Genomic DNA, 26,396 nt, shown 5'->3' on the forward strand with positions numbered 1-26,396 from the left:
CAGCTCCTTTGTAATGCACCTGAGAAAGAAGCAGAAGATGGCCCAAGTGCTTGGGCCTCTGCAACTGCATGGGAAACCTGGATGAAGCTACTGGCTCTGCCTTTCAAATAAATAAATCTAAAAAAAAAAAAAAAAGCCAGGCGCCACGGCTCACTAGGCTAATCCTCCGCCTGCGGTGCTGGCACCCCGGGTTCTAGTCCTGGTCAGGGCACCGGATTCTGTCCTGGTTGCTCCTCTTCCAGTCCAGCTCTTTGCTGTGGCCCGGGGAAGGCAGTGGAGGATGGCCCAGGTCCTTGGTTCCTGCACCCGCATGGGAGACCAGGAGGAAGCACCTGGCTCCTGGCTTCGGATCAGTGCGGTACGTCGGCCGCAGAGCGCTGGCCGCAGCGGCCTTTGGAGGGTGAACCAACGGTAAAGGAAGAGCTTTCTCTGTCTCTCTCTCACTGTCCACTCTGCCTGTCAAAAATAAATAAATAAATCAATAAAGTATGCCTGTCATGCCAAGGAAACAGTTGATGCCTTTTGTTGTGAAAAATAAATAAAATTCAGGCTTTCTGGTGAGAATTAGAACTTTAGAAAATTTTTATTTGCCATGGTGTTTGACTGCTTCCTGTATATAATAACTTTTCTGAAGGGATCACTGGTGATGTTAACAAATGTTATTTTTAAAGTCTATTTTGGAGAGATTGGATTAAGATGGTAGAGTAGGGAGGGAGCATGCTGCTCTAGTCTAGGAAAAGATATTTTTTAAAAAGTGGAAAGAAGGCATTCTCAGGGAAGAGTTAGGGAGAAAAGAGCAGAGGAAACTACACAAATTGGAGGGACACAGTAGACCTACATGGAGGGTGTGGATGAACACAACTCAGGACCCCAGCAGCCAAGAGCTTCTGCACCAGCATTGGGGAGGGATGTGAGACCAGACTGCAGCAGTCCAAGGCGCTGTTCAAAAAGCTGCAGGAAGAGCCTAGAGGGAATCCAGGTTGGTGCCCCATGGAGGATAGTGTACTTGCCAAAGTAGAGGAGAAAAAACAAAGAGGGGGGGTATGTTTTCTCTGTCCCTGATCACCCTGCAATGGTGTCCTATAACAAGCTGACATAGAGCAGGAGCCATTTTGGATATATGTATCAGCTATGCCAGCTTGTGTCTGTGCCCAGCAACCAGCCAAGTGGAGACTTCTGAGTCTGGTGGGGAGAATAGACAGGGGACTGGGTGCTCATGACTGTGGGAGGCTTGTGTGCTGAGACTGAAAACATTGAGGCTGCATGGGAGGACTCATGGTGTGGCTGGGACTTTGGGCAGTCACTGTGGAAGGCTCCACACAGTCAGGTCTTCCTGGTTACCTGGTGAGGGATATTGATGGGGAATTTGAGCTTATATTGGGGACTGCACAGATCCTTTGTGTGGTGCTTGTGGCTGAGTGGACGAATAATAAACCCACTGGGGCTAGTACCCAGGCACTAGTCTCCTTTGAGAAGAGCGAAGCTGAGTCTACACCAACTGAGAATAAACCTCCCCTCTGATAAGAAAAAACAAAAAAGATTTGCCATGCCAAACCTAGGTGTATCACCTCAGACACGCCCTTCACTCTGGAGCACTGAACAGAGCTCCCTGGCCACACCTACCACATGCCTGTAGGTATTCCCTGAAAGCAGACAGTAGCTAATCCACACAGACTACTCAGTCCAAAGATTAAAAACCCTACAGTCTAAAAAGAAACCAAGGAATATCTCCACAAATGCTGTACAACAAATGACCAATTCAAGAAACAAGAATAAGGAAGATAACATGACGCCCCCAGAAGAAAACAACACTTCAGTACTAGATTGTACAGATGATGAGATTGAAGAAATGCCAGAAATGGAATTCAAAACATTGATCATAGGATTACTTAGAAGTAATCAGAAGCAAATGCATGAACTAATGAAATCCATACATGACATGAAAGAAAATTTCTCCCACAAAATTGAGATCTGAAGGAGAAATCAAAGTGAATTCTTGGAAATGAAAAATTCAGTGGAACAAATAAAACATGCAGTGGAAAGCCTTAACAAGAGAATCAGTGAAGCAGAAAAAAGAATATCCGACTTAGAAGACAAAGCACAGGAAATTATACAATCAGACCAAACACAAGAAGAAATTAGAAAACTAAAGAACACTGTTGGGAATCTACAGGGTACTATCAAATGACCCAACATATGGGTTCTAGGAGTTCCTAAAAGCATGGAAAGAGAGAAGGGATTAAAAGGCCTTTTTAGTGAAATAATAACAGAAAATTTCTGCAATTTGGAGAAAGGGACATCCAATTATTGGAAGCACATAGGACTCCTAATAGACATGACCAGAAAAGATCTTCAGCATGACACATTGTAATCAAACTCTCAAAACATAAAGAGAAGATTCTAAAATGTGCACGAAACACCAGATTACTTTCAGAGGATCTCCTATTAGACTCACAGCAGACTTCTCATCAGAAACCCTACAGGCTAGAAGAGAATGGTGAGATATATTCCAAGTCTTAAGAGAAAAGACCTGTCAATCCAGAATACTATATCCTGCAAAGCTCTCATTTATGAACAAAGGTGAAATAAAAACCTGCCATGACAAACAGAAATTAAAAGAATTTGTCACCACCCATACAGCCTTGCAAAAAAAGCTTAAGGATATGCTAAACATAGAAACATGGTCATCACTACGGAAGAAGGTGAAGGAAGGAAAATTTCCAGTAAAATTACACAGGAAATCTAAAGTAAAAAATAGGAATATTTATGGGAAAATGTCAGGGCAAAGTTGAGTCGCCTTGAATGTAAATGGCCTCAACTCTCTAGTTAAAAGACACAGACTGGCTGAATGGTTTAACAAACAAAACCCATCTATTTGCTGCCTACAAGAAATACATCTGCCCAACAAAATGCGTGCAGACTGAAAGTGAAAAGATAGAAAAAGATATTCTGTGCTAACAGAAACCAAAAGAGCTGGTGTAGCCGTCCTAATATCAGACAAAAGAAAATTTAACACAAAAGCTGTTAAAAGAGACAAGGGCACTATGTAATGGTTAAGGGATTAATTCAAATGGAAGATGTTAACTCTTATAAACATATGCACCTAATTATAGGCACCTGGATATTTCAAAGAAATGGTAAGGGATTGAAAGGGAGACATAGACTCGAATACAACAGCAATGGGATTTCAATATCCCACTTTCAGTAATGGACAGATCAGAGAGACAGAAAATCAGCAAGGAAGCAGCAGAGTTAATTGACACTATATATCAAATGGACCTAACAGAACTTTTCATCCTACATTGAAGAATACACATTCTTCACACCAGTGCATAGAACTTTCTCTAGAATTAACTACACGCTAGGCCATAAAGCAAGTCTCAGCAAATTCAAAAAATTGAAATCATACCATGCATCTTCTCATACCACAATACAATGAAGCTTGAAATCTGCAACTCAGGAATCACTAGAACATATGCAGACAGATGGAGACTGATAGCATGTTCCTGAATGAACAGTGGATCATCGGAAAAATCAAAAGAGAAGTAAAAAAATTTCTGGAAACAAATGAAGATGACAATACAAGATATCAAAACTTATGGGATAAGCAAAAGCAGTTTTAAGAGGAAAGTTTATAGCAGTTGGTGCCTACGAAAAGAAATTGGAAAGGCACCAAATAAATGAGCTATCAGTGAATCTCAAGGATCTAGAAAAACAACAGCAAATCAAACCCAAAGCTAAGTAGGAGAAAAGAAATAACTAAAATTAGAGAAGAAAGCAATGAAATTGAAACAAAAAAATACAAAAAAATCAGCAGAACAAAGAGCTGGGTTTTTGAAAAATAAACAGAATTGACACATCATTGGCCCAGATAACTAAAGGAGAGAGAAGACCCAAATCAATAAAATTAGAGATGAAAAAGGAAATGCCATCTTTCCATTTATTTCTATAGCAATAAAATGAATCATCAGAAATTACTATAGAGAACTGTATGCCAACAAATGGGGAAACCTAGAAGAAACTGATAGATTCCTGGACACATACAACCTACCTATGTTGAGCCATGAAAACATAGAAAACCTAAGCAGACCCATTACCAAGAGGGAAAAGTCCAAGGCCAGAAGACTTCACTGCTGAATTCTACCAGACATGAAAGAACTAACTACGATTCTCCTCAAGTTATTCAAAACAATTGAAAGGGAGGCAGTCCTCCCAAACTGTATGAAGCCAGCATCACCTTAACTCCTAAACCCAGAAAAGATGCAACAGAGAAAGTGAACTGCAGATTAGTTTCTCTGATGAACCTAGACACAAAAATCCTCAACAAAATTCTTTCCGATTGAGCACATCAAAAAGATAATTCACTCCGACTAAGTGGAATTTATCCATGGTAGGCAGAGATAAGTAAACATTCACAAATCAACCAATGTGATACATCACATTAACAAACTGAAGAACAAAAACCATAGGATTATCTCAAAAGATGCAGAAAAAGCATTCAATAAAATGCAACACCCTTTCATGATGAAAACTAAGCAAATTGGGTATAGAAGGAGCATTCCTCAACACATCAAGGCAATTTATGACAAACCTATGGCTATTGAATCGGAAAAAGTTAGAGGGCCAGCACTGTGGTGCAGTGGGTTAACACCCTGGCTTAAAGTGCCGGCATCCCATATGGGTTCTGGTTCTAGTCCCAGCTGCTTCACTTCCAATCCAGCTCTCTGTTATGGCCTGGGAAAGCAGTGGAAGATGGCCCAAGTCCTTGGGCCCTTGCACCTGCATGGAAGACATGGAAGATACTCCTGGCTCCTGGCTTTGGATTGGCGCAACTCTGGTGGTTGTGGCCAACTGGGGAGTGAACCAGCAGATGGAAGACATTTCTCTCCTCTCTCTATGTAACTGACTTTCAAATAAATAAATCTTTTTTAAAAAAAGAAAAAGTTGGAAGCATTCCCACTGAGATCTGGAACCAGACAAGGATTCCCACTCTCACTGTTGCTATTCAATATAATTCTGGAAGCTTTAGCCAGAGCTGTTAGGCAAGAAAAAAAAAAATTAGAGATTCAAATTGGGAAAAGGGAAGTCAAACTATCCATTATTTGCAGATGACATGATTCTATATATGGGGATCCAAAAGATTGCACCAAGAGACTATTGGAACTTTGAGTTTGATAAAGTAGCAGAATGTAAAATCAGTGCACAAAAATCAACAGCCTTTGTATACACAGACAATGCCATGGCTGAGAAACAACTTCTAAGATGAATCCCATTCACAATAGCTACCCAAAAAATCAAATACGTTGGAATAAATTTAACCAAGGACGTCAAAGATCTCTACAATGAGAATTACAATACATTAAAGAAAGAAGTGGAAGAAGATACAGAAAAAAAAAAAATATCTTCCACGTTAATGGATTGGAAGAATCAATATCAACAAAATGTCCTTACTTCCAAAAGCAATTTACAGATTCAATGCGGCACCATTCAAAATACCAAAGACATTCTTCTCAGATCTAGAAAAAGATGATGCTGAAATTCATATGGAAACACAGGAGAACTTGAATAGCTAAAGCAATCTTATATAACAAAAACAAAGCCAGAGGCATCACAATACCAGATCTCGAGACATACTGCATGGCAGTTATAATCAAAACATCCTGGTACTGGTACAAAATCAGATAAATAGACCAATGAAACAGAATAGAAACGCTAGAAATCAATTTATATTTGACATAGGAGATAAGACTAATCCTTGGAGCAAGGATAGTCACTTCAACAAATGGTGCTGGGAAAACTGGATTTTCACATGTAGAAGTCTGAAGCAGAACTCCTACCTTACACCTTACACAAAAATCCATTCCAAATGAATTAAAGACCAAAGTCTACAACCTGTTATGATCAAATTATTCAAAAACATTGGGGAAACCCTGCAAGACACTGGCACAGGCAGAGTTCTTGGAAAAGACCCCAGAGGCATAGGCAATCAAAGCCAAAATTAACAAATGGGATTACATCAAATTGAGAAGCTTTTGTATTGCAAAAGAAACATTCAGGAAATTGAAGAGGCAACTGACAGAACGGGAGAAATTACTTGCAGACTATGGAACTGATAAAGGATTAATAACCAGAACATATAAAGAGATCAAGAAACTCCACAACAACAAAAGAAACAATCCAGTGATGAAATGGGCCAAGGACTTAAACAGGCATTTTTCAAAAGAGGAAATCTAAATGACCAACAGACACATGAAAAAATGTTCAGGGTCACTAGCTGTCAGGGAAATATAAATCCAAACCACCCCAGTTAGAGTGGCTTTTATACACAAATCAATAAACAACAAATGCTGGCAAGGAAGTAGGGACAAAGCTACCCTGATCCACTGCTGGTTGGAATGTAAACTGGTAAAACCACTATGGAAGACAGTTTGGAGATACCTCAGAAATTTGAATATATGCCTACTATATGATCCAGCCATCCCACTCCTGGGAATTTACACAAGGGAAATGAAATCAGCATATGAAAGAGTTACCTGTACCCCCATGTTTATTGCAGCTCAATTCATAGTAGCTAAGATGTGGAATCAACCCAGATACCCATCCAACTGAAGACTCAATACAGAAATTATGGGATATGTACTGTATGAAATACTACACAGAGGTAAAAAAAAAATGAAATATGGTCATTTGCAACAAAATGGGTGAAATTGGAAAACATCATACTTAGTGAAATAAGCCAGTCCCAAAGGAACAGATACCATATGTTCTCCCTGATCTATGGTAATTAGTACAGCACTTAAATGGCAATCTGTAGAAGTAAAATTGACGCTTTGAGAAGCAGTGACTTGAACAGCCCTTGTCTTGACTGTTGAGTAACAGGTTTTTTGTTTGTTTTTGTTTCTTCTTCATACTATTTGTTGATCTCTTTACTTAACATAGAATTAATCATATGTGTATAAAGTCCATTGAAATTAGAGCTCAGCAAAAAATGAGTGGGAAGAAGAGAGGGAGGAGGACATTTTAACTATAAAGGTGTATAGTTCTGCATAGATTTCTTTTTTTAAGATTTCTTTTTTATTATTTATTTGAAAAAGTTATGCAGAGAGAGGAGAGGCAGAGAGAGAGTTATTCCATCCGATGGTTCACTCCTCAGATGGCTGCGATGGCCAGAGCTGTGCCGATATGAAGCCAGGAGCCAAGAGCTTCTTCCAGGTCTCCCACTTGGGTGCAGGGGCCCAAGGACCTGGGCCATCTTCTGCTTTCCTAGGCCACAGCAGAAAGCTGGATCGGATGAGGAGCAGCTGGGACTCAAACTGGCACCCATATGGGATGCCAGCTGTTCAGGCCAGGGTATTAACCCGCTGTGCCAAAGCGCCGGCCTTGTGCATAGATTTCTATGGACTTACTACTAAGGGTACAGTTTAAAAACTTGCCATGGGTCCCCAAATTCCAGTAAACTGGATGTTAAAAATGTCATCTTAAGTGTTGACAGTGACCATATTAAGTGTTAAAGGGATCATATAGATAGAATTAAGTGTTAAAAAGGCTCATATAAATAAGATCAGATATCTGGCAGTTATAATTAGAAGAAGAGAATGTTCCAACATGTGAAACAGTCCACACAGTGGACTCATAGAATGACAATCACTTTATATAGTATTCTGACTTCCGAATCAGCCCTTAAGTCATTGTGGTCTGGCTGAAAAGCCCATGAGAACAATTCAGGCATGGAAAGCCAAGACACTGTTGCAAAAAAATATCCTACATGACGGACCTCTGTGTGTGAGACCCCAATGGAAAGAAGTGGTCATCAAAGAAGGAGGTACTTTTCTCTGAATGGAGGCAAGAGCTTCCACTCTGCTTATGGCCTTATATAAATACTGAGGGAATTTGTGATTCAAAAGGCTTCCAGAGCCTTGGCAGCTCATGCCAAGAGCCTCGGGTGATCACTGAGGTCATACGTAAGAGTGTTAATTGTTAAATTAACAACAGGAGTCACTGTGTACTTACTTCCCATGCAGGACCTCTTTCCTCAGTGAGTTGTATTATGAGAATTAACTGTAAAACTTGTTCTCAAACTGTGTGTGTGTGTGTGTGTGTGCACGCGCACAACTTGTTGAAATCTTTACTTAGACTTGGTCTTATGTGTATAAAGTTAATTGAAAATGAATCTTAATGGAGAATGGGACAGGGAGGAGGAGGTAATGTGGGAGTGGGAGGGTGGGTATTGTGGAAAGAATCACAATATTCCTAAAGTTGTACTTATGAAATTTGTACTCATTAAAAAAAAGCTATTTTATAAATGAAATGTGTTAAATTTGGAAAATTTATATAACATATCAGACCAATAAATAATATTGATCAATGTAGATGTTATACACCACAAAGCACTAATGATTTTCTTAAATATTTATTTATTTGAAACGTGAAGTGACAGAGAAGAAGGGGGGGGGGGGGCAAAGAGAGATCTTCCAACCATGGTTTGCTCTCCGAATGACCACAGATCCCATGTTGAAAGTAACTTTTACGCAGTTACTACATGTTGAGGTTTGATGAATTTTCTGAAAATAATGTCAGAATTATCTGAAAGGCTACTTAAATATTTCTTTTTCTACACATATCTGTATGAAGTCTTAAGTTTTGTCACATACGTACTACCTAGCATAGTAAATTGTACACAGAAACAGAGGAATCTCCTAAACAAGATGTTAATTAAGAAAAGTTGCACAAATGTAAAATAATACACTCTCCTTGCTTGATGTTTTTAATTATTATTTTCCTAAAATCTGTTATGTGATATAGAATTTTTATTTGTATTCATAGACTCATGTTTTTAATTTTTCTATTTTAAATTTGAATAAGGTAAATATCAGTAAATACAACACACAAAAACAAGGATCTTGGAGCAATTTCAATTATTTTTTAAAGCATGTGTAAGAATCTTGAGACCAAAAGATATGCAAATCACTATTATACAGTGTTGATTCCTATAGTGTGTTAAACAGAGTGATATATGGACCATTCATTCTAAAGCATTTTAAATACACATTCTGAAATCTCCCAAAAGGATATGTATGATATACTTCAACTTACATGACTACCCATCCTTTGACATTTTGGAGCTGCTGTTCTGTTAAACATAGACCTCTGTCTAGCTGTGTTCCAAAGGTGACTGCAGACAGGGTAGTTTTGGACTCAGACTACACTGGCTTTCAATCCTGGCTCTGACCCTTATTAGCCTCAGTTTTCTTTCCTGTGAACTGGGAATAATTGTAGCCAACATTAGAGGATTAATCAGAATATTAAATAGAATAACTAGTAAACACCCATCCTAATAATAAGTACTCATTATAGTTGTTTCCTACTTTCTAGTAGATGTGAATCTCCATTGCAAGTATTCCCATGTTACTAAAGCTAGTGAGTCACAGAGTTGTACAGACTGGTCTAACAAGTTAATTGAACAATAGGAGTTGAAGTGACTGGTTAGCCAGTGTTGTGCATGTAAGTGGACTAAATTGTCCAGGCTTTTAAGCCATCAAAAAGATATTATGACCACTGGCCCAATCCCACTTAAACCAAAGAATTGTTCTGATAATGAAAATGATAGAGTCATTGTTTCATTTTTAACCTGATAATGTCTGGAATGGGAGGATCCTGCTTTCTGTCATGTTTTATTAATCTTGCTGATAAAATTTCATTGTAGAAAGTGTTGGCAACTTTCTGGGATGATCCTATCTCAGCATTATGCATAGCTTCAATGTATTCCTCATTCCATTTTTTTCTGAGTTCTTCGACTCTCTGATTCAGCTCATAGATTGAAGGTCATACCTGTAGTTGAGCAACTGTCTTACGTTGGTCTTTTCTCAACTGTGTAAGAGACAACTTCCATCAGCCTTGTTGTCTTCGCATTCCCTGTACCCTCACCTCATAGGAATGGAGAACTTTCCCGTTTGATACACTTCCATTTTCACTGTGTACTGGGCATTGAGGAAGACAAAACTTGCTTTAGGACTTCCTGAGAGCACTTGGTCTGTACATATCTGCATTATCCTGGGAAAAGGACCATGTACCAACATGTGGCAGTGCAAACAGAAAGGCACACCCAGCAACTGGATGTAACTCTGCCCTTTGGCAAGCTGCTTAGCCTTCTGTTTCTTCTATGAAATGGGCCTACCAGCTCTTTTATTTTGAAGGATTAGATTGGAAAACTTTGGGTATTTACCACTGTGCTTGGTATTTTGTGTGCTGAAAAAATGTCAACTCCTTTTCTTACCCCCTGCTGACTCCCATATTTGTATATCGGGAGTAAACAATGTACACATAGGTATTTTTACTCATTAGAAAGATATCTGGATTGTTATTAAAGAACTATTTCTTCTTGTTTTATACAGTTTTTAAAACTACTTCTATGTCTGTGGCATACCAGGTAAGGGCAACAGCCAGATACTGCTGATAGAGTACAAAAAACGGTAGTTTGGCAACAAGGGGAAAGCCACAAATTATTACAAAGAACAAAACAGAAGCTCTGTTAATAGTGTTAAATCATTATGTGAAAGAAAAACAAATTTTTCTTAAAGGCCCTGAATACATAATTGCATTCAGTGTTGTACAATGTACTAATTCGTTTCTAAAATCTGCAATGTCAGAAATACAAGAGAATCTGTGTTGAGTATACCTTTTAAAGGTACATGCTTTTGGTTCTCATTAGCGTAATTTCTCCTGATTTTGAAAAACCAGGAGTTAACAAAGGCTTTTAATAACAAGCAGCATTTCCTCCCCTTCCTACAGAACTACTTTGAATTTATTATATTGTTCCTTCAATGATTTCCAAAAAAGCCACATTATTGTGACTTACCAATTATAGATATTAATCTCCTCAATTTGCTTGTTGTGTACTTTTACATATTTAATTGGTTACATTTGTTCTTTCACTGGAATTCATTGTTTAGTATGTTTTGTGTCTAGGTGGAATCTAAAAGTTGAAAACAAAAAGCATTTACATTAGGAATTAAAAATTATTTTTACTTCAGATCCACGTATTCAGTATTGTGCTGATTACAGCTTTTCTCCCTGGACTTTTTGCAGTTGTCTCTCATTTTTTGCCTTTCACGCTTTGCTTTATTCTTTGGGTTCTATTCTTTATTTTCCTGAAAGGTTCTTCTAGGAGCCGCCACCGTCTTTTTAAAAAAGATTTGTTAGTTTATTTGAAAGGCAAAGAGAGAGAGAGGTCTTCCATCTGCTGGTTCACTCTTAAAATGGCCACATTGGCCTGGGCTTGGCTGATCCAAAGCCAGAAGCTTCTTCCTGGCCTTCCACATGGGTGCAGGGGCCCAAGGACCTGGGCCATCCTCCACTGCTTTCCCAGGCCATAGCAGAGATCTGAAGTAGAGCAACTGGGACTCCAACTGGCGTTCATATCCAGCCCCTCTGGTTGGTTGCCTTCTGTTATTTCACTCTAATGTGGATTGGTTGCTTTCTTGGTGGATTGCATAGCTGACATTGTGCAAACTTTGTGTTTTCTGGGGATGTTTCTACTTTTCCTTGGATATTCTGTTCCCTAAACTTTATTGAATGACATTCTCTCATATTTTCCCAAGAATGGGTTATTTTTGCATGTATGAAAGGGCCCATTCTTTTCATCAGTTTTATGTTTGTTTGTATATAGAATCCTAGGTGGGAAATATTTTTTTCTTAGATTGTTTTCTGATATTCAGTATTAATATTGAGAAGTCTAATTCTAGATTGGTAGATTGGTAGATATTTCTTTTCTTTCTTTTTTTTTTTTTTTTTGACAGGCAGAGTGGACAGTGAGAGAGAGAGACAGAGAGAAAGGTCTTCCTTTGCCGTTGGTTCACCCTCCAATGGCCGCTGCGGCTGGCGCGCTGCAGCTGGCGCACTGCGCTGATCCGATGGCAGGAGCCAGGTGCTTCTCCTGGTCCCCCATGCGGGTGCAGGGCCCAAGAACTTGGGCTGTCCTCCACTGCATAGCAGAGAGCTGGCCTGGAAGAGGGGCAACTGGGACAGAATCTGGCGCCCCGACCGGGACTAGAACCCGGGCAACTGGGACAGAATCTGGTGCCCCGACCGGGACTAGAACCCGGTGTGCCGGTGCCACAGGCAGAGGATTAGCCTATTGAGTCGTGGCGCCGGCCTGGATATTTCTAAAGTGACAAATACTTCCCCCCTGCCTCCCTCTCTGCCCCCTCTATCTTGGAAAATTTTTATATCTTTGTCTTATCCTTGCTGTTCTAAGTGCCATAGCAATGTGTTTAAATCTTGAGTACTCAGTAGATTCCTGTAATCTGAAAACTTGTGTCCTTTGGCTTTGGGAAAAGTCTCTTTAATTATTTACTGTGTTCTTAGACTGTGGACCTCACTTTCTTTCTGGATTAGTCCTCTTTGTTTATTTCTCTCATATTTTTCAGTTTTGCCTGCCTTCAGTCACTTTCTAGAGAGATTTTTTTTCTCCATTTTATTTTCCAGTATTTCTCTTGAACTTTGTACATATCAAAACGTCTTGTTCTGTTCCTTTTTCATAGTGACCTGTTTTAGCTTTGTGGTTAGAGTATTATTACCTTATATTTTTCAGAAGATACTCGCCAGGGAGTTTTTCATTGTGCTTTGTTCCCTGCCCTACTTCTTTCAGAACTGTTAAATATTTTGTTGCTGCTGCTGCTGTTTGAAAATGTAGCAGTTTGTTCAGTTTATAGGCTTTCCTCAGTTGCTTGTTGATCTTTGGTTCATGTTAAGGATGAGGCAGTGGAGAAACTGCTCTGTATACTTGAGCAGACCATGGGTATCTAAAGTGAGTAATACTTCTCCAAAGCCCGTGTTCTTTATCAGTGGATCAGTACTGACTCTTAATTGAAATTAGTCAATGCTGGAAGCAGACCTTTCTCTAGGGCAACAACCCCAATCCGCAGCAGTTGTCTTAAATCTTCCCAGACCTTCTTTACTGATAGACCTTCCTGGTTTTTGCTGGTCTGTTTGCATTTGCTTTGAGGGTGACACCTGGTTACTGGTGTCTGTGAGTGGCAGTAGAGATGGAACCTTTAGTCATTCCTAGTGGGATGAGTCTGAATTTTGCAGGGCAAATTGTTTCTTCTCCATGGATATTCTTGGCACTTACTTCTTTTGCTCTGTTTCACTAATCACCTCTCCATCCACTTTCTGATGGCTAAAATTTATTGAAATTTCATGTCAGCTGACTGTTCCCCTGCTCTATTATTTATTGATTAGTGTTTGTTCCATTACTGCCATTTTGATGAGATTTTTGAAGGCAAAGGAGGTAAATTTCTGTGTTCAGTATATTGCCTTAAGGAGTTTAAAATACCTTTTTTAAAATACAGATTTATTGAGGCTGGTGTTGTGTAACAGGTTAAGCTGCTGTATACAAGGCCAGCATCCCATATGGGCACCCGTTTCAGTCCTGGCTGCTCCACTTCCAATCCAGCTCCCTGCTATTGCCCCAGGGAAGCAGCTGAAGACGGCCAAGTCCTTGGGCCCCTGCATACACATGGGAGACCTAGAAGAAGCTCCTGTCTTCAGCCTGGCCATTTGAGGAATGAACCAGCAGATGGAAGATCTTTCTCTGTCTCTCTCTCTCTGTAACTCTGCCTTTCCAATAAGTAAAATAAATCTTTTTTTAAGAAATGAAAGAGAGGGGCTGGTGTTGTGGTGTAGCAGATAAAGCTGCTGCCTGCAGTGCCTGCATCCCATATGGGCACTGATTCAAGTCCTGGCTGCTCCACTTCTGATCTAGCTCTCTGCTATGGCCTGGGAAGGCAGTAGAAGATGGCCCAAGTCTTTGGGTCCCTGCACCTACATGGGAGACCTGGAAGAAGCTCCAGGCTCCTGGCTTCAGATCAGTGCAATTCTGGCCATTGTGGCCGTCTGGGGAGTGAACCAGCTGATAGACAGTCCTCTCTCTCTATCTCTATCTCTATCTCTTTTTGACTCTGCCTCTCTGTAACTCTGCCTTTCAAGTAAGTAAATAAATATTTTTTTAAAAATGAATTTTTGAAAGGCAGACAGGGACAGAGACAGATCTTCTATCTACTGGTTCATTCCCTAAATGCCAGCAACAGGTGTGCCAGGCTGAAACGAGGACCCAAGAACTCTATCCTGGTCTCCCACATAAGTGGCAGGGGCCGTAGAACTTGGGCCATCATCTGCCGCTTTTTCAGATGCATTGACAGGGAGCTGACTCCAAAGCAGAACATCTCGGATGTGAACTAGCACTGCTGATATGAGATGGCAGCATCTCGAGTGGTAGTTTAACTGCTACATCACAATGCTGTCTCCTAAAATACTTCTACGTGATTGGTTCAAGTACTGTCTGACTGATACAGTGATTCCCTAACCACATTGATCAGTATGGGTACTGAAGTAAATAACATCTAGTCATTTTTTTCTAGACACATTAATGGCCTTTTGGTAAATATTATGGAACACATTTAGAAGTCAACACTGCCTTACCAAGTGCTGATAATAGTTTGTGATGCCAATAAAATTAACGAAAATATTGTCCTCCCTTTCTAGTCTCAGACCACACAGCCAGGATGTCAGTATCATGTCATAGTCAGAGTTTTCAGTACTTAGTGTTTATATATATATATATATATATATATATTTAAATTTATTTATTTAAACGGCAGAGTTACACAGAGGCAGAGAAGTCTTCCATATGCTGGTTTACTCCCAAATGGCTACAACTGTCAGGGCTAGGCCAGGCCAAAACCAGGAGTTTCTTCCAGGTCTCCCACATGGGTGCAGGGGCCAAAGGACTTAGGCCATCTTCCACTGCTTTCCCAGGCTCAATAGCAGGAAGCTGGATCAGAAATGGAGCAGCTGGGGGATTTGAACCAGCACCTATATGGCATGCCAGCATCGCAGGTGGTGGGCTTTACCCATTACATCACAACGCTGGCCCCAGCTGTGTTAAATTTTTTTTTCTTTTAAAGAAAAAAGCACACGATACTTTGCTCATCATAGGATTTTTTTAAAAGATGTATTTATTTATTTTAAAGTCAGAGTTACACAGAGAGGCAGAGAGAAAGAGGGAGATCTTCCCATCCGCTGGTTCACTCCCCATTTGGCCACAATGGCTGAAGCTGCACCGATCCAAAGCCAGGAGCCAGGAGCTTCTTTTGGTCTCCCACATAGGTGCAGGGGCCCAAGCACTTTTGCCATCTTCTACTGCTTTCCCAGCCATAGCAGAGAGTTGGATTGGAAGTGGAGCAGCCAGGACTCGAATTGGAGCCCATGGGGGATGCTGGCACTGCAGGTGTTGGCTTTACCCGCTGCTTTACAGTGCTGTCCTCTATGTTAAATCTTAAAGTATATTTCATTTCTAGAAAGTTTTTCTTGTACTTGCACAAAAATATTCATGGAATTATTTGTATCAGAAAACTGGACAAAACTAAACATCCAGCTGTAGGAAATTGGTTAATTTGTGATAGGAATATCCATACAGAGGGATACCATGTGGACAAGAGGGGCCTGTGGGTGCTGCCATGAGAAGGTCTGAGTTGTGGAATGTGTAAAATGTTATGCAGTGTGACCTATGTGTCTAAAATGTATACTGTATGTGCTGGTGTGTCTGAATACATGTAGAAAAACATTAGAACTAGGAAAGGAGTTACTTCTGGTGAGGACTGTAGGGACTTCTTTCTGTATCCTTGAATACCATTTTATTTATTTTACCATGTTATATAAATTTTATAGTGTTGACAAAATAAAGCTTTGTAGTTTTCAGTAGCTATTTTAAGTATACTTGTTCCAACCACCACTAACCAGCCCTGGGATTCCAACATGAGTTAGAAATCTGATGGAAGCATCTGGGAGTCTGTAGTCTAGCTAGTGCCTCAGGTGCTCCTCTGTGTCAGGTGATTATGTTAGAGAAGGTATATACACATAACCAAATATGCATAGATTATTAGGAAATTACAATAGAGAGGAAATCAGAAGAATGAGTTACCTTGAATTGTGCCAAACTAATAAACTTCAGAATTTATAGATGATAAATTATTCTCTAGGGAATTATCAGCTATTTTAGAAATAGGAAACCTAGTTTACATAACATAGAAAAAACTGAAATGTGTCAACCCAGCCCGTGTCATAGGTGAATTCTTTCCAGTCTTCATGGCACATCCAATGCCTACCCTATTTGTAGTATTTCAGAGCACAGAGAAAAAAGGCTTGCCAGATCAGCTTACAATGCCAATGTAACACCAACTCAAAAACCTAGCAAAGATTACATTTTTAAATTATTTCCAATTTTTATTTGAAAGACGGAGACAGACATTCTTCCATCCTCTGGTTCATTTGCCCAGTTCCCTCAATGCCCAGGGCTGGAGCCAGGATCCGAAATGCAACCCAAGTGTCCCATGTGGGTGGCAAGAACCCAATTGCTTGAACTATTCCCACTGCCTCCCAGAGTCCTGCTTTGGCATGAAGCTGGAGTCAAAACTGGGAATGGGACCCAGGCACTCCAATGTGGGGTGTGGCCTCTTTAATCACCAAGCTGAATACTTCTGACTTTTTCAGTAGTCAATAATTGAGGAAGATTGAGGAAATCCCCCCTTTTCATTCTAAGAAAAATTCCAGTTTATTATTAATATTATTAATCATAATGGACCATCTAAGAAAAATGTATAAAGGCCTTTCTAACTATAAAGTTACAAAGAGAGGTTATGGCTAAAAAACCATGAAGAGGGGGAAATAATTATATAATTATTGTATAATGTAAAAGTTTGTACCACCAAAACAGTTGTTTGAAAAACAGTGCTGCTCAATCAGCAGAACCAGGAAATAGCACGTGCAGTATAATCTGACTTGTGCATGCATCTTCAGCTTCATCTGCTGCTGCCCCGGTCCCCACCCCCAACAGCCACACTCTGTGACTGGCGTTTTCCTTCCTCTTGGAGGCTTAGAGTAGATTCGGTTTCTGACACATAGTTGATAACCAGTAAATAGTGGCTGAATGAATGAGTGAATTCCCTGTCAATCTCTAAGTCAATATTAATAATGTAGTAAAACCTAAAGACCTACAACTCATTTTAAAGTCAGTAGAGAACAAGTTGAGTACTTCTCAGAAAAATAAATGTGAATGACTAGCAAACATAAAACAATAAATACAAAATAAAATCTGACTCCCTTGAACACTACCACCTTATTTTGTGTCTCTTTTTTTAAGTTTTGTGGTTGTGAATCAACATTCTTTTTAAAAATTTTTTAAATTAATTGAGAGAAAAAGGGCACACTCCTCTACCTGTGGCTCCCCAGAATGCCTATAGTGGAACCCAGGAGCTGAGAACTCAATCCAGGTTTCCTATGTCGTGGACGGGAACCCAAGTTTCAGCCTTCACCTGCAGCCTCCAAGTTTTGTGCATTAGTGGGAAGCTGGAATTGAGAGGTGGAGCTGGACTTGGACTCAGGCTCTCTGATCGGGATTTCAGCATCCTGCAATCTTAACCATTGTGCCAAAAGCCTGCCCCTGCCTCTTCATTTCCTTCTTTCTTTAAAAATGTTTGTTTATTTATTTGAAAGGCAAGAGTTAGGGGAGAGAGAGAGAGAGCTTCCATCCACTGGCACTTCCTAAATGGGGCTGGGCCAGGTCCAACTCAGGAGCCCAGAGCTGCATCCTGACTTGTGACATGAGTGGTAGGGGCCTAAGCACTTGGGCCATCTTTTGCTCCTTTCCCAGGCACATTAGCAGGAAACTGGATTGGAACTGGGGCAACTGGGACTCAAACCAGTGTCCATACCAGCATTGCAGGTGGTGCAACCCGCTTCATCACAACACCAGCCCCTATCTCCTCATTTCTAACCATTCCTTGAATGTCTCCCCTGGTTGCTAACAAACTGTAATCTCCTTTCAGGGCTTCCCTTTATCTGGTGTATACTGGCAGGTTTTAGGCGCTTTGTTTATAAGCAAAAATAGTTAAGAATGAACTGTGGTCCCCTAAGAGATGTCAGGTGAGAAGGAAAGGATAAGAGATCAGGACGTAAGCACAGGAAAAATGCTTGCATTGCCTGCAAGTCTCTGTGGCCTGCCTTTGTTAACTCTCTTTGCCTCATGGGTCCCTTAATGGCGGTTAACTTTATCCTCTTTGCCCTTTTCAATTTCCTCTGAAGTGCATGCCCCTTAGTGGCAGAAACAGGAACTTCTTCCAGTGCTGATCAATCAGCAAAAATGGCTTTTCTTGTGTGCATGTAAGCAAATGGTTATTGTTGTGCTGCATTGCTGAACTGCTGAAAGGTGCTTTCTTTGCAGTTATGTAAATACTTTTCTTTAGACTTCATACCAATACCACATCTTAGGGGAGGTCATTTTCTTCCTTTGAGTATTTTGAGGAAAAGAAAATGACTAGGTATGCTCCCTTTCTCCAAGAATTTGTATTATTTGAGAATACATGACAAAGATATTTAGTCTGTATTTTCAGATAAATTTATCATGCGTGTGTGTTAGCAATCTTCTCTAGCTTTTATGGCAGCAATTTAATTTTGTGACCTAGCATCCTCCTTTGTGAGTCTGACATTGGCTTGTAGTGACCAGTCTTAAAGTACTTGTTGAAATGACTAGAATGATTAGTATAGATCTTTGAAAGCTTTCATGCTTAAAAGAGAAAAAAGGCAAGTAAGTAAACATAACTTTTTTTTGTTGAAGGTAGTATAGCCACATTGAATACAATTAAATGCCAAATAAGAAAATAATAATATCACCTAATAAAATGGATAGAATTTGATATAGTTTAGAAATTTGTTTCTTTGTGGCTAAAATTATATACCTTGCTTTCATACCTTAATGTATCCTCAGCGTTCTTTCATATTGTTATTTTATGACTGTTAACTTTAAATGGTCGTGTAATATTCCATGGGTCCCGTGGCCCTGTTGTAGGCAGTGCTATGAGTGAATGGTATGTTGTTTCTAAATGTGACTCTTCAGAATAAACAATTACTCTAATAAAATTTTTCATCACATATATCTTGAGAAGTCTTTTAATGGAAAACCAGTGCCTTTTTTTCCCCCCAAACATATGATCCTGAAACTTGAGGAAGTTGGTTGTCAATTGAGAGTTTTACACCATATACTGGTTATATATTTTGGAAAAGTTCTGAACAAGTTGCATAGCTACTTTTTTTTTGGATAAAGAATTTTTGTCATAAATCTTAATGTTAACATTATGTATGTTTTTTTTAATAGATTATGGAACTTTGTGGTGCCACAAGACTCGGTTATTTTGGAAGAAGTCAATTCTACATTGCTTTGAAACTTGTAGCTGTTGCTCAATCTGGTTTCCCATTAAGAGTGGAAAGTATAAATACAGGTAAATATAGAATATCCTAACAAATAAAATGAAATAATCTTCTAATTACAAATGAAATAAAGTCATTATAACTTTTGATTGTTCCTAGTATTACATCCTTGAATGAAATTCATGACTTTGTTTCCACTACTTTGCATTTCTTATTTGAGAATATTAGAAAATATGTCTGTCTTGTATCTGTTGTGACATGGAATATCTGCGCCATACATGTTTAATGATGATATGTAATAAATATTGTGTAATATATATTTACATTATATATGTAAAATACATGTATTTTGTATATTATATTTATATATATTTGTTCAAATGGCAGCTTTTGGAATTAATTTGCTAAAAATTGCTTAAAAATCACTTAGATGAATTTTATCAAGATCAATGATGAATTGTAGTGACCGTCTTCATATATAGGCTTTTTATTTTCTTTCTGATGAGACAACATAACACTAGTGGCTTCTTATTTAGGAAGACTATGGAGGCTCGATTTGAAATTAGAGCCAATTAACTAAAACTGTATTAATAGAGACAGTATTGGAGCCAGCATTGTGGCATAGCGGGTTAAGCCATCTGCAGTGCCAGCATCCCATATGGGCGCTGGTTTATGTCCTGGCTGTTCCACTTCTGATCCAGCTCCCTGATGATGGGCCTGGAGAGGCAGCAGAAGATGGCCCAAGTTCCTGGGCCACCCACATGGGAGACCTGAAAAAAGCTCCTGGCTTTGGCCTGGCCCAGCCCTGGCTGTTGTGGCCATTTGGGGAGTGAACCAGTGGGTGGAAGATCTCTCTCTCTCTCTCTCCATCTCCCTCCTTCCCTCCCTCCCTCCTTCCCTCCCTCCTTCCTTCCCTCCCTCCTTCCTTCTCTCTCTCTCTCTCTCTAACTCTGCCTTTCAAATAAATAAAATTAATCTTTAAAAAATAGAGACAGTATTAAAATATTGGAAGGCTAAAACCCAGTTACAGGCATCTGACTACTTTATAAGTGTCACCTTACGAGTGTCATTCTTTAAGAATTTGGTTTTGAGTTATTTGCAGGCTTGTTGGTGTGAAAGATGAAAGTTCTATAAAGATAGACACATAAATGCAAAGGTTTCTGTAGTTTTCATAGAAAAAGAAAGAGAAAATTCGTGGTTTTTCTGTCATAATAGAATTTTTGAAAATAAGTACTAGATCAATTTTTATTGGGACCTCTGGCTTGTATCCTTCCCGGTGTAGAGAGTTTACATTTTTTCCAGGTCATTTTGAATTCTTATACATGTAGATCCATGCATATGAGGGGTCTTCAAAAAGTTGATGAAAATTGTGTGCTATGAAAAAAGTATGTGTGAATTTCACAACTTTCTGCACCAAAATTACTTATCTTTTATTTCCATTTGTCCATGAGCTTTTTGAAATCACCTCATATACTGAATCAGCTTAGTCGTTCCCCACTTCATCTATAGATTCTGGAGAGGAGCAAAGGCATTCCTACAAAAGGAGGATGTACATTTTCCTCTGGAAATGAGTCTTTAAAAGTATGAGTTAAGATTAACTTGCCAATAAGTTCTGTTTTTCATCTTTGTTATTTAAAACAAAATGTGGAATATCTATCTGTAGGAGAGTCATAAGCCAGACTAAAGTATGGACAGAGAGAATGCTTTGTACCATAACCTTGGTAAGTTAAGAAAGGTACTCTGAGGAATTTCTACCATGAAAATGTCTAAATTAATCTAGTCTCAATTTTATTGGCATGTTCTGTGGTTTACTTAGAGTTCTAGAATCTACTGTGTAGAGACCTTTCTTGAGTAGAAGCAACCTAGACTTGAGGGCTGAATGACCTGAGTTCCAATCTTGTCGCTTACTACCAGTGTCACTTGGGTATCTCAAAGCCTCAGTTTCCTTACCTGTAGAAAGAAACTTTGCAGGATTGTTATGGTTCTGAAATGAGCTAAACGTAAATAGCAAGTACAGGGCCAGACATTGAGTGGACAGTTAAATGTAGCCATTGTTAACCACCCTTGACTTCTTTCTAGGTAACTGTTGTCTCCCTAGACAGTCGGAGATAAGGGTCTCAATTTTGTAGCAATAAACATTTTGTGCCTACTATTTCTGTATCCATTCTTGCAAAAATTCTAATATCTAACTCATCTTTTATTTTTGTTTTTTATTTTAGCATCTTTTTTGCTTTAAAACGGGGCAGAAATTTGGCACAGCAATTAAAATGTGACTTGGACCTCCTGTGTCCCTCCCATGTGGGCGTGCCTGGGTTCAAGTCCCAGCTCCACTTCTGATTCTAGGTCCCTGCTAATGTGCACCCTTGGAGGCAGCAGATGAAGGCTCAAGTACTTGGGGCCCTGCCACCCATGTGGGAGACCCAAAAGGAGTTCCCAGCTCCTGGCTTCTGTGGGGACCAGTCCTAGATACTTTGTGCATTTGAAGAGTGAACAGCAAATAGAAGATATGCTCTGTCTGTCTCCATCCCTTTCTGTCTCTCTGCCTTTCAAGTATTTTAAGTAAAACAAGGTTCAGTGTTCTTAAACTGAAAATTTGAAATCTGAAATGCACTGATTTGACATTAAAAAAGTTTCAGAGTTTGGAACATTTTGGATTTAAATTTTCACATTAGGGAGCTCAGTCAGGATAGTCTATGCAAATTGTAAAAAATCTAAAAAACTCTGAAATCTGAAGCAGTTCGGATCCCAAACATCCCTGATAAGGGTACTCAATCTATCATTATTTTTGTGGTTAACAGTAAAGGACCTTCCTCTGCCAAGATTTGTTGCTTCAAAGAATGAACAGGAATCTCGCCATGCAGCCTCCTATTCAGATTCTGAAAACCAAGGGTCCTATTCTGGTGTCATTCCCCCCCCACCGGGCAGGGGGCAAGTGAAAAAGGGATCTGTTAGTCACGATACAGTCCAGCCTCGTCCACCTGCAGATCAGCAGGTAATTATGTGCAGTTGTGATCAGTTGATGTCCTGGGTTGGTGTTTAACACTAAAACATTTATTAATGCCTTAGTAATTAAGAAGGTCTCCTTAAAATTCCTAATCCTATTCTTTCTAGGAACCTGCATCCCCAGTAGTTTCACCTCAGCAATCCCCACCAGCTTCTCCACACACTTGGCGGAAGCACAGCCGGCACCCCAGCGGGGGCGGCAGTGAAAGGCCTCTTGCAGGACCCGGGCCTTTCTGGTCTCCCTTTGGTGAATCACAATCAGGTACTTGGAGATTCTTTAGATGTAGCAGTTATGTAAGGTTGCAAATTGAAGAGTATTCCTTTAAAGTTGTTTCCAATGCAATTCTTAATTTTAAGTCATAATTAGATAGAAGCAAAAGCTAACCATGAAAATATTTTAAGTACATGCAAGGCTTTGAAAAATGGTACTTATATCTATGATGCTCAGGCAAAAATTTATGGATGCCAGATTATCTAATAGTACAATGAATAATTGTTTCCCAAATATTAAGTATGTAGAAGTATTGTATAAGTTTTAGCATTGACAAGGAAAGCACAAAACCATTTAAAAGATTGGAATGAAATATAGTTTTAAAATGATAAAAATTGTTTTGGCAATTTTTATATTTCTAAAAAGAGTTTGACAGAAAGCATTTATAATAGAAGTGGAATAGTTTATTACAATCTTGAGTGGAAACCTGGTAATTTAATTTTTTTCTTCAGCCGGAAGTCAGTGTCTTTACCCCTTCTTCTTTTAGGTTCTTCTGCTGGTGATGCAGTATGGTCTGGGCAGTCTCCTCCCCCGCCTCAAGAAAACTGGGTCAGTTTCGCAGATACTCCACCAACCAGTTCTCTTTTACCCATGCATCCTGCTTCTGTCCAGGTGTGACATTTTATTGGTATTGCATTTTTATTTGCTTCATTCAGAGTATTGTTGCAGTCATTGTTTTTATATTTTGCTGTTGCAAATTTAATAAATGCAAGTTTGCTCTTTTTCTTTTATTAAAAATATCCTGAAATTCTGACTGATGCCTTTTTTCAAGTCTGTTGTCATTGGAATGTTTCATTAAAGGATTTGGCTGATTTTATTTCTATTTTTAATTCGCTAGTGAAGTTTTGAAAGGTTTCTGCATCTGAGAATATACTTGCTTGGCTTTCTTAGCACATTTCTCATAACTTTCTGTTGCTTACATAATTGGTATTGTTCTACACGTTTATATAATCATCGTGTAAAATCATATCTAGTAACCTAATTGTAACAAGTATGTGGTTTGCTGATGCCTTCTTACATTTTAAATGTCCACAAAAAGTAAGTTTTACTTTCAAAGGAAAGTAACCTAGCCATCTTGGTCCATATAATCCAGTAGATAGATGCCATACTGAGGAAAAAATGTCTCATTACAGGACCAGACAACAGTGCGAACTGTAGCATCAGCTACAACTGCCAATGAAATTCGTAGGCAATCCAGTAGTTATGATGATCCCTGGAAAATAACAGATGAACAAAGACAGTATTATGTAAATCAGTTTAAAACCATTCAGCCTGATCTAAACGGATTTATTCCAGGTGAGTTGTTAAAAACAGAAGTTCTTCTTGATGGGACAGGACAAAGTCTCAATTTCATAATCTCACACTGTTTTATTGGTCATAAGTTTTAATTATGAAAAATACTTAATTCTCAAATTATTTGTGGTAAAATGGTTTATTAATCACTGGGAACCAAAATCATGACACATTACATATTAAGGTTGCCTTTTTCTCCCGTGAAAAAAGTCTTGAGACTCTTACCATGCATTCTGTTCTTGGATCTGTAAATTCAGAATAACATTAAACAGAAATGTTTTAATATTTCAGGATCTGCAGCTAAAGAGTTTTTTACAAAATCAAAGCTTCCTATTCTTGAACTTTCTCATATTTGGTAAGTTTGCTGTGTCATTAGTTGGGTTATGTGGGTTATTACAAAGGATTTTCCACCAGATACATTTTGGAAACTTAAACCTCTAGACTAACTTCCTCAACAATGTTGCAAAGACCTCAGTGTTATCTTAAAATAGCCAGCTTCTCTCTCCCTCTCTTGAAATCAGTGACACAGGTACAGTACTTCTTTGTAAAGTGCTAAAATTCCTTAAGCAATGTTTTTTTTGTTGTTGTTGTTGTTGTTAGCATAATGTATGGACTAAAAGGTAGTTTATATACATGATTATGTTTATCTCATTTGGTTTTTATCAAGTTTAATAAGTCATATACCAAGCCATAAGTTTCAGAACAATGGTTATAGCACCTCTGTTTTAAACACAGATTATTAAGACTTGGGATAGCTGCTATTTAGTTGGAATTGTACAATTTACAATCAGAAATTACCTTCTAAAAGCACTCAGATAAACACAGATTTTCTAGTTTATATCATTGTATTTATCTGTATTCTCAATTATTTTGTTATTAGATTTTTAGTAGCATAAAGTACTACCATATGATATGGATAGATAACGCCTGAAACAGAAAAATGAAGAATCAGTATGATGCTCATGCTATTTATAGTTTAAGGTGATAAATAAGTAGTAGTTACTTCTGCATCTAGGCAGTGGCAGGGACAGCTGAGTGGGACAGCTTTCTTTTTATATCAAGCCTTGTGGCTTTGTTCAGTGCTTTAAAATGCATATATATTGACCTTTGCCCCAAAAAAAGGATTTAAAATTTTAATGACTTTATTACATGTACCTTATTAATAAATAAGGTCATGTTTTTTGTGAACTTAATTATTTGAGCTATTTTTTGGTATTTATGAGAATTTCAAGCACAGAGGAAAATTGAAAGAATTGTGGAATGATCATCTATATGCCCACAACCTGGATTCTACAGTTAACATTTTGCTGTATTTGCTTTATTCTACATCTTTCTATCTATGGAATTGTCAAAATTATTGACTTTGCACTTTTTGGGGAAGGTAATTCTCTTTTCTCTTTTTGAGAAATACAGGGATCCAGTGCAGAATGTGACAATATTCACAATAAGCTTATCTTCTAGGGAACTCTCAGACTTTGATAAAGATGGTGCATTGACACTGGATGAATTCTGTGCTGCTTTTCATCTGGTGGTTGCTAGGAAGAATGGCTATGATTTACCAGAAAAACTCCCTGAAAGCTTAATGCCCAAACTGATTGACTTGGAGGATTCAGCAGGTAAGATTGGGAGCTGAAGAGAGTTGGTTGCATCCTTGATAAGCTTAACACCTTGTTTCTGAAAGCAAAATCAAGATAGATGTTAAGACTTAGCTTAAGGCCGGCGCCGCGGCTCACTAGGCTAATCCTCCACCTTGCGGCGCTGGCACACCGGGTTCTAGTCCCGGTCAGGGCACCGGATTCTGTCCTGGTTGCCCCCCTTCCAGGCCAGCTCTCTGCTGTGGCCAGGGAGTGCAGTGGAGGATGGCCCAAGTGCTTGGGCCCTGCACCCAATGGGATCCCAGGATAAGTACCTGGCTCCTGTCATCCGATCAGTGCGGTGCGCTGGCTGCAGCACGCCGGCCGCGGCAGCCATTGGAGGGTGAACCAACGGCAAAGGAAGATCTGTCTCTCTCACTCACTGTCCACTCTGCCTGTCAAAAAAAAAAAAAAAAAAAAAAAAGACTTAGCTTAAAAACAGATTTTTCATTGAGCACATAGATTTGCAATCAGAGGAAGATGTACAGGCAGAATGTAGAACTCTTAGTCAACCTTCACAAATAGAGATAAACAATAGATGTCACTATTTCACCTTTATATTTGTAACTTGCTGAGATTTGAAGAACTTTTTACATTATTTTGCCATCCTTTTTTCTTATTATTTTGCCCTCCTTTATTTGAAGTATACTCTGAATAAGTAACTTGTCTTCCTTATAAACATTTTTTCCATTTAATGCATCTTAATTTGTTGAAGGGAAATACCTGTTTCCTCTTTAGGTCTTTGCAATAGCAAATATTTTCCTTTAGAATCCAGACTTTTTCTGTAGCCTTTAAAGGAACCTGAAATTTTGTGTTTTGTTTTGTTTTGTTTTATCTTATTTTATTTATTCATTTTTAAAGATTTATTTATTTGAAAGGCAGAGTTGCAGAGGGAGAGTGAGTGAGAGAGCTTCCATCTGCTGATTCAGGCCCAA

The 26,396-nt window shown here is 39.0% G+C and overlaps 1 protein-coding gene across 11 annotated transcripts in view; it reads left to right on the forward strand.

Annotated features, from left to right (window-relative positions):
* Positions 1–26,396, forward strand: part of REPS1 (RALBP1 associated Eps domain containing 1) — a 97,261-nt gene that overhangs the window by 36,226 nt on the left and 34,639 nt on the right. For 7 of the 11 annotated variants that reach the window (XM_051854284.2, XM_051854278.2, XM_051854283.2 and 4 more), the window contains exons 2-8: positions 19,208–19,331; positions 22,059–22,252; positions 22,372–22,525; positions 23,022–23,146; positions 23,668–23,830; positions 24,119–24,182; positions 25,289–25,443. In XM_051854284.2, coding sequence (XP_051710244.1) covers positions 19,208–19,331; positions 22,059–22,252; positions 22,372–22,525; positions 23,022–23,146; positions 23,668–23,830; positions 24,119–24,182; positions 25,289–25,443 — 979 coding nt within the window. The remainder of the gene's footprint in view (positions 1–19,207; positions 19,332–22,058; positions 22,253–22,371; positions 22,526–23,021; positions 23,147–23,667; positions 23,831–24,118; positions 24,183–25,288; positions 25,444–26,396) is intronic. The other 4 variants (XM_051854282.2, XM_070073511.1, XM_070073512.1 and 1 more) reach the window with 1 other exon arrangement.

The sequence above is a fragment of the Oryctolagus cuniculus genome, chromosome 5, assembly GCF_964237555.1.
Source record: "Oryctolagus cuniculus chromosome 5, mOryCun1.1, whole genome shotgun sequence".
Taxonomy (NCBI): Eukaryota; Metazoa; Chordata; class Mammalia; order Lagomorpha; family Leporidae; genus Oryctolagus; species Oryctolagus cuniculus.